Source organism: Sinocyclocheilus anshuiensis, unplaced genomic scaffold (assembly GCF_001515605.1).
Source record: "Sinocyclocheilus anshuiensis isolate Anshui unplaced genomic scaffold, SAMN03320099.WGS_v1.1 scaffold652, whole genome shotgun sequence".
Lineage (NCBI taxonomy): Eukaryota > Metazoa > Chordata > Actinopteri > Cypriniformes > Cyprinidae > Sinocyclocheilus > Sinocyclocheilus anshuiensis.
In genome coordinates, this window is record NW_015555769.1 from 40,933 (window position 1) to 50,606 (window position 9,674).

General features: G+C 38.2%; 1 protein-coding gene across 2 annotated transcripts in view; it reads right to left on the reverse strand.

The window, feature by feature from the left end:
* fmn2b (formin 2b) overlaps positions 1–9,674 on the reverse strand; it is a 70,294-nt gene that overhangs the window by 21,321 nt on the left and 39,299 nt on the right. For both annotated transcript variants that reach the window (XM_016468374.1, XM_016468373.1), the window contains 3 exons: positions 6,435–6,496; positions 545–636; positions 295–424 (listed from right to left, as the gene is read on the reverse strand). In XM_016468374.1, coding sequence (XP_016323860.1) covers positions 295–424; positions 545–636; positions 6,435–6,496 — 284 coding nt within the window. The remainder of the gene's footprint in view (positions 1–294; positions 425–544; positions 637–6,434; positions 6,497–9,674) is intronic.

Genomic DNA, 9,674 nt, shown 5'->3' on the forward strand with positions numbered 1-9,674 from the left:
CTCTGAAGAGCCTGGAGAGAGAAGGCCAGAAACCAGACTCAGGGACAAAACCGGACTGCATGTGTGTGTGACGTCTGTTCTCTCTTATCCGTCATTATTGGACAAAACAACCTAAGTGAGTCAAGCTGATTCGATTCAGTGAGCAAGTGAGCTGCCTGACTGATTCACACCAATGATTCCTGTGTTTGATTCACATTAGATTCACCAATTTGATTCAAATGAATCGATACAAAGACTGAACTGGTTTGTTGCCGTATGTTGACTTTTGCATGCAGTCAGACTGCGCAGACGTACCTTGCAGACTCTCTGCAGAATCTGGAGTTTGCGCTGAACAGACGAGATGCATTCAGTGAAGGTCGACTGAAAGAGAATACAGAAGACTCGTCCGGAGAAATCAGGAATCTGGGAGAGCTGATGGAGAAACCTGTGAGCATCAAAAAGATATATTAAAAGCGTTGAACGCCAGGTGTGACAAGGATGTTTTGATCAATAAATTCAATTAGTTCCATGTTTATATGAACTGTGTGTGTGTTTTGAGCCTCACTGTTCAGGTTTGTCCAGAGGTTTGCTTGCTTCTTTGTCTTTTGAGGATTTTATGTTTTTCTCGATTTTCTCCAGCTCGTCTTTCTGGGCTCTCTGAAACCACAAAACACAACCAAACTGTAAGTTCACAACTCAAAAACAGGCATGCTTCTGGACAATGAGCTGACAGAATAAAACAGTGTCGAATGCAGATGTCTGCGCCTCACGGGTAAGAATACAGATCAGACTTCATTCTGATGGTCAAAATCTGCTGATCGTCTGTCAGAGTCACTGTATTTTACACATATATGCACGCTGGTGTTCTTTGCGTTTAGCCACACTATTATTTGAGTTTGTTTGGAAGCAGAACAGAGTGTAATCAAAGTCACTAGGAAGCCAGAGTCCAATAAAAGCCACAGCGAAATTATGGAAAATGTGGTGTTGTGAAAGTACGACGCGACAGACAGACAGACAGACAGACAGAAGGACAGACAGAAATGATGGACAGATAGACGGACAGCCAGACAAATAATGGACCGATAGACACAAATGATGGACAGATAGACAGACAGAAATGATGGACAGATAGACGGACAGCCAGACAAATGATGGACAGATAGACAGACAGAAATGATGGACAGATAGACGGACAGCCAGACAAATGATGGACAGATAGACAGACAGAAATGATGGACAGATAGACGGACAGCCAGACAAATGATGGACAGATAGACAGACAGAAATGATGGACAGATAGACGGACAGCCAGACAAATGATGGACAGATAGACAGACAGAAATGATGGACAGATAGACGGACAGCCAGACAAATGATGGACAGATAGACACAAATGATGGACAGATAGACAGACAGAAACGATGGACAGATAGACGGACAGCCAGACAAATGATGGACAGATAGACAGACAGAAATGATGGACAGAGAGACGGACAGCCAGACAAATGATGGACAGATACACACAAATGATGGACAGATAGACAGACAGAAATGATGGACAGATAGACGGACAGCCAGACAAATGATGGACAGATAGACAGACAGAAATGATGGACAGCCAGACAAATCATGGACAGATAGACAGACAAATTATGGACAGATAGACAGACATAAATTATGGACAGATAGACAGACACAAACGATGGACAGATAGACGGACAGCCAGACAAATGATGGACAGACAGACAGACAGAAATGATGGACAGATAGACGGACAACCAGACAAATGATGGACAGATAGACACAAATGATGGACAGATAGACAGACAGAAATGATGGACAGATAGACGGACAGCCAGACAAATGATGGACAGATAGACAGGCAGACAGACACAAAAGACGGACAGACAGACGAACAGAAATGATGGACAGACAGACACAAATGATGGACAGATAGACAGACAGAAAGACACAAATGGACAGATAGATAGACAGACGGACGGACGGACGGACGGACAGACAGACAGAAATGATGGACAGCCAGACAGACAGACAACAGACATGCACTACGTCAGCAACAGCACCTCAAGTGATTGTGTAATTATGTTAATATCTATTAAATGTTGGAATGAATAAGTTTTTGAACAAATCTAGTGAGTAAATGATCCAATGACTCATTAATAAAGACAGCAACTTGCTTCATTTCTGAATAAATGAGTGGTTTGAATGAATCAAGTGAGTGAATGAGTCAGTGACTCATTCATAAAGGCAGTCAAGCTTCGTTTCTGAATGAATCAGCCATCTGAACAAATCGGCTGAATGAATGATTCAATGACTCACTCATTAAGACAGTGATTTGCTGCCACCTATTGGCTCTTGCAATTTCATATTTAGAGTATCATTTCATATTTCAATAATCAATATTTAATAAAAAAAAAACTATCATTCTTTATTGCAATGTTGTATCAAAGTATTTCTTTTCAAAATATTTCTTTCTAAAGCTACTTTTTCTATTCAATGCTTTTCTCATTTAGCATAATTATGACTTTAAATGATCTTTTGGGGGTAATTTCAAAGCCAAAGCTGATGTGCGATTCATTTATGATTAAGTTTTCCCGTCTCATCATCCCTCACTAGGTGTGTAAGAGAATCAGACTTCTCTGCGCGCAGAACTGCAGAACAACTGCCGACATCAAACGGCCCCGAGACGCACAGCCGAGCGCTGTAAGGCCATCAGGAAGGTGATCAAAGACAGAAAATGGCTCTCTCGCTCTCAGACACAGAGTAAAAATGAGGCTAAGACAAACACGTTCATTCAGGAGAGTGTGTGTACGGCTCAGGCGTGAATATAAACTCTGGAAAAGTCTCGGGCTCCATTAAGAGTCATCAGGAGATCCATCACTGCACATATACACACACACAGCACTTCAAACGCAAGATTAGACGCCATGGCTACGCTCTGCATCCCATTTACTGCGTTTTTAAGTGTAAATACATTTAATATGAAGCAGCTTTCAGCGGTCAAACACTCAGCCTTCAAACACAAACTCAAAGGCAGATATCAAAAGACAATATACAGATACGACAGCGAGCGGCAGGACTGACATCTGTACACGGGCCAGACTGGAAACTCGCACTCATAAAAGCAGGGAAAAACACATTAGCGCGATCATTAGGTGCATTACTGCAGTCTGACTGTATGTTATGTATTCTACCTTCTTTTTCTGCCATTTGAACAGGTCTGGATTCCATAATTACGGCGTGAGCCAGACGAAAACATCTTAATGTTTCTGCCTCCGCCGACAGACAGACTCTCAGAAGACTGAATCTGAATCGAATTTTAGGATGGTTCAAAGTCCTCTAATGATTTGGCCAAAGCAGCTCGCATCCTGAAACAAAAGCGTTTTTTTGCTTCTTTAATTAAAGCACATGACCGAATGTTCTGCTCAAATGGGGTCGATTTCATGCATGTCAACTTGTTTTGACATTAATATATTTCAGGATTGTACATGTGAAGATGGACAGCCAGACAAATGATGGACAGATAGACAGACAGAAATGATGGACAGATAGACGGACACAAATGGACAGACAGACGGAAAGCCAGACAAATGATGGACAGATAGACGGACAGCCAGACAAATGATGGACAGACAGACAGGCAGACAGGATCGACAGACGGACGGACAGACACACGGACAGAAATGATGGACAGATAGACAGGCAGATAAACACAAATGATGGACAGACAGACGGACAACCAGACAAATGATGGACAGATAGACAGGCAGACAGACACAAATGACGGATGGACAGACAGACGGACAGAAATGATGGACAGATAGACGGACAGCCAGACAAATGATGGACAGACAGACAGGCAGACAGACACAAATGACGGACGGACAGACACACGGACAGAAATGATGGACAGATAGACAGGCAGATAAACACAAATGATGGACAGACAGACGGACAACCAGACAAATGATGGACAGATAGACAGGCAGATAAACACAAATGATGTACAGACAGATGGACAGCCAGACAAATGATGGACAGATAGACAGGCAGACAGACACAAAAGACGGACAGACAGACGAACAGAAATGATGGACAGACAGACACAAATGATGGACAGATAGACAGACAGAAAGACACAAATGGACAGATAGATAGACAGACGGACGGACGGACGGACGGACAGACAGACAGAAATGATGGACAGCCAGACAGACAGACAACAGACATGCACTACGTCAGCAACAGCACCTCAAGTGATTGTGTAATTATGTTAATATCTATTAAATGTTGGAATGAATAAGTTTTTGAACAAATCTAGTGAGTAAATGATCCAATGACTCATTAATAAAGACAGCAACTTGCTTCATTTCTGAATAAATGAGTGGTTTGAATGAATCAAGTGAGTGAATGAGTCAGTGACTCATTCATAAAGGCAGTCAAGCTTCGTTTCTGAATGAATCAGCCATCTGAACAAATCGGCTGAATGAATGATTCAATGACTCACTCATTAAGACAGTGATTTGCTGCCACCTATTGGCTCTTGCAATTTCATATTTAGAGTATCATTTCATATTTCAATAATCAATATTTAATAAAAAAAAAACTATCATTCTTTATTGCAATGTTGTATCAAAGTATTTCTTTTCAAAATATTTCTTTCTAAAGCTACTTTTTCTATTCAATGCTTTTCTCATTTAGCATAATTATGACTTTAAATGATCTTTTGGGGGTAATTTCAAAGCCAAAGCTGATGTGCGATTCATTTATGATTAAGTTTTCCCGTCTCATCATCCCTCACTAGGTGTGTAAGAGAATCAGACTTCTCTGCGCGCAGAACTGCAGAACAACTGCCGACATCAAACGGCCCCGAGACGCACAGCCGAGCGCTGTAAGGCCATCAGGAAGGTGATCAAAGACAGAAAATGGCTCTCTCGCTCTCAGACACAGAGTAAAAATGAGGCTAAGACAAACACGTTCATTCAGGAGAGTGTGTGTACGGCTCAGGCGTGAATATAAACTCTGGAAAAGTCTCGGGCTCCATTAAGAGTCATCAGGAGATCCATCACTGCACATATACACACACACAGCACTTCAAACGCAAGATTAGACGCCATGGCTACGCTCTGCATCCCATTTACTGCGTTTTTAAGTGTAAATACATTTAATATGAAGCAGCTTTCAGCGGTCAAACACTCAGCCTTCAAACACAAACTCAAAGGCAGATATCAAAAGACAATATACAGATACGACAGCGAGCGGCAGGACTGACATCTGTACACGGGCCAGACTGGAAACTCGCACTCATAAAAGCAGGGAAAAACACATTAGCGCGATCATTAGGTGCATTACTGCAGTCTGACTGTATGTTATGTATTCTACCTTCTTTTTCTGCCATTTGAACAGGTCTGGATTCCATAATTACGGCGTGAGCCAGACGAAAACATCTTAATGTTTCTGCCTCCGCCGACAGACAGACTCTCAGAAGACTGAATCTGAATCGAATTTTAGGATGGTTCAAAGTCCTCTAATGATTTGGCCAAAGCAGCTCGCATCCTGAAACAAAAGCGTTTTTTTGCTTCTTTAATTAAAGCACATGACCGAATGTTCTGCTCAAATGGGGTCGATTTCATGCATGTCAACTTGTTTTGACATTAATATATTTCAGGATTGTACATGTGAAGATTTGCAGACACTGTGTTTGATTCTATGAAATCTAGAAAGAGTTTTCCAGACATCCGGGAACATTTCGTCTCATTCTCATACTGTGATTTAGACTACAGATTAGTGTGAGTGTGAGGTTTCTGATATTAAAGAGGTCATGAAACGGAGAATCAACATGTTCTTCATATTTACACATGAGAGGTTACTCATGCGATCATTTTTAGTGCAGAAACTTTGCAAACTTTAAAACTAACCTCGAGAAACACTGTGTACAAACCTGAAAACGCATTTCATGAGCCGTATGCACTTAATGATTCTGCATTATAAATGTTTGTATTTTCCTCAGTATATGTGAAGGTTTCTGCAGCACATGTTTGGCATGGTCTGAGGATTCTTTCATGTCTGAAGCCCTAAAAATGTTACGAGCAAGTTATATTTTTAGGGGACTGTTCTAAATATGATGCATGAAAACAAAAGAATCTGCAAAAAGCACAGCAGCAGAAGGAAAGAGAGAGAGAGAGAGAGAGAGAGAGAGAGAGAGAGAGAGAGAGAGAGAGAGAGAGAGGGGGGAAGAGAGAGAGAGAGAGAGAGAGAGAGAGAGAGAGAGAGAGAGAGAGAGAGAGAGAGAGAGAGAGAGAGAGAGAGAGAGAGAGAGAGAGAGAGAGAGAGAGAGAGAGAGAGAGAGAGAGAGAGAGAGAGAGAGAGAGAGAGAGAGAGAGAGAGAGAGAGAGAGAGAGAGAGAGAGAGAGAGAGAGAGGGGATCTGCTTACGTTCTCATAGAGTGCCTGTAACGTCTCCAGATCAACCACAGTGTTATCCAGATTCAGGATCGCTGCACACACACACACAATCAGATACACACATTAGACAGGAATCAGCAGCTGAAGCAGATTTAAAAAACAGTTATCAGACTAAGTAGCCTCATATCCCTTTAAATTCAACATTAATGATTAAAATAATTGAAATTAAATTTATATTTAATATTCATAAATATTTATAAGCAAAATTAATACACAAAAACAATAAAAAGTATTACGGTTCATTTAGAGAGTAATAGTCTTCGGTTGCAGATCATGACAAGAATATTATTAGAAAATGTAAAGCTTTTAACAATATTTGACAAATGGTAACGGGTGATTATTTAAGGATGCAAAATAAAATTTAAAAAATAAAATAAAATAAAATGAAATAAAATGAAAAATAAAATCTATTTTTTTTCCTTTTTATTTTTAACAACACTTTACAAATGGTAACAGGGTTGATTATTTAAAGATAAAATTAAAAAAGAAAAATAAAAAGTACAAAATAAAATGAAATCATCATTTTTTTTTTTTTAATTCTCACTTTTTATTTTTAACAACATTTTACAAATGGTAACAGGGTTGATTATTTAAAGATAAAATAAAAAATAAAAATAAAATAAATCAAATCAAATAAAAAAAATTACATAATTTTTCACTTTATTTGAACAACATTTTACAAATGGCAACAGGGTTGATTATTTAAAGATAACTTTTTTTTTTTTCATTTTTGTTTTTAAACGCATCAAAAAAGTAAAAAGTATGGCAAAACTTAATTTTATTAATGAGGAATTGATGGATGGTGAAAAATGTCTATGGCAAGTGGTTGAAAAATAAACGGTGGAAGCAAAAGCATCACAGCCTTCAAAAGCTGCTCTAAAATGTGACGTTTACATCTGCGTGATTTTAACAGCTCTGAGTGTGTATTAGGAAGTGAAGCGGCCCGTGTGTGATGAACACCATCATGACATCACACGTCTGCGTTCGATTTGAGCTTCAGGACATCATACGACAGACGAGGCCTGAATTCCTCTCGCTCTCTCACACACACACACCAACACAAACCATGTGCATGAGCGCTCGCAAACACATAAACACACTGATTAGATGGAAATTAAGCACAAGTTCTGCTGGCATTCCAAGCACATTTCTGTCGGAGACGAGAGACATGAAACACACGAGTCCATCCGACCAACATCCCATCATAACACGACTCTGATATTACAGGCAACATCAGTTCACATTCATGCTGCAGTGTCATTTTACACCCTCTACCGCACGCATTATGATAGACCTATAGAAAAAAATATTTGAATCTTTTTCTTTTCTAAGAATGGCTTAACTTGAAGTGCTGTAAAAAAAAATTTTGAAAAAAATATTATTTTAAGGTACTTTATGATATGTTGCCATACGGCAACAGCATACAATAGTGGATCTAACTTAGAATAAGTGTAAGCTTACTTATATTTAATATTTTTCCTCAGAAATGTTGTTTGTGTTGATTCAATTGGTGCTATTATAAGCTTTAACACAGTACTTACTTATAATTGACACCTTATACATACTTTCCAACAACTTGTGCTTTTATTTATTCTATTCTTTTTTTGCTGAATAATGATTTATAATTGTTTTAATTTCATTACATTTTTCATGAATATTATTTAAACTGCAAATTTATGCAGTTAAAACAGATATAATACTGTATATAATGTATCATAAAACACTGACATAAAACCAAAAACATTGCAGTTCATGAAAATTCAGCATTATGCAATCTCTTGAGAGGAAGACTATGAACATGAGCCCTCACATCGACCCTCCCCCCCGCCAATAATCCTTGAAAGATCACCTTTTTTATGTATGAAACTTCACAAAGCAGTTTTTTCATCTGCAGCAAGAGCAAGTTCTGCCCTTTTCTTCTTTACCTTGCCATAGAATATGGCCGTGCTCACTGATGTAATGTTACCTGTATTCATATTTAATCAAAAGTAAAATTGCCATTTCAATTTTATTATATCCATAATACAAATGCCATTAACATACGACTAATCAACATTATTTCACTAGTATTAATGTTGTTATTGTTACAGCTTAACAAATTGCAGCTGACCTTGCTAGCTAGCTAAACTATTGTAATAATGTCATTCCACTATTGCACAGTGTTGCCGCTTGGCAACACAAACATTTGAATGATTTACCAAAAACGAATTTTATAAAAACTTTTTTGAGAGGTGAATATGTCATCATAACATCATAACAGTGATGTTTTAGATTTTTTTGTAGAAGTGACACGGACTGGTCCTTGTTTGTTACTGACGTTTTAGTTTGCTTTCAGCAACTACCGACAAGAGATGGCAGTCTGTCAGAAATCTCGCCACAGAAAAGAAACTGCATGTCATATAACTTAATCAAAGCACATCATTGGCTAGACTAAGGTCTTCTCTTTCCAACAAAAAAAACGAGAATGTTCTCTTAAAGAGACAGTGGCAAGGAAATGAACACAAAGAGTATGTTGCCATATGGCTACACCATGCGGTAGAGGGTTAAAGACACTCGTCTGGATCATCTGTGAAACAGACATTACACAGCAGCAAATGGAACAATGTTTTTACACTTTTAAATCTGAATGTTATTTTAAGTAGGAGTTTGTCTGCTTTATGATTAAGCACCATGCCAGCTAAAATGGCATATTAATGGTGAGAAAACATAAAAAAATAAAAAAATAATAATTAAAATCAATAAACTTAATTTTATTTAAATTAATTATATTTAATCATTTTAATTTAATACATAAAATAAAATGAATAAATTAAAATAATAAATAATAATTAATTACAAATAAATAAAAATTGATAAATAGATAGATAAATGAATGAATGGTTTTTTAAAGCAATAAGCTCCAAGAAGCCGTGGTTTCACGTCGTGCCTAAAACCCCTTAGCTGTTATAAATTCACTGTAAACCACGGCTTCACGGGGCTTATTGCTTTTATAAAACGGTTATTCCATATACGTAGTAAGGTTTCACAAAATAAAACAGAGCAAATAAAGTGTAATGATATTAATAAAAACAGTATTCCTCCACCAAACAGTGTAGTTCCTCAGAAACAGTTGTGGTTCCAACAAAGTGGTTGCCGAATGTTTGTAGAGTAATTTACAACAGCTTCGAACTTGGCTCAGCCAATCAGAATCAAGGACCGGAACTATCCGTT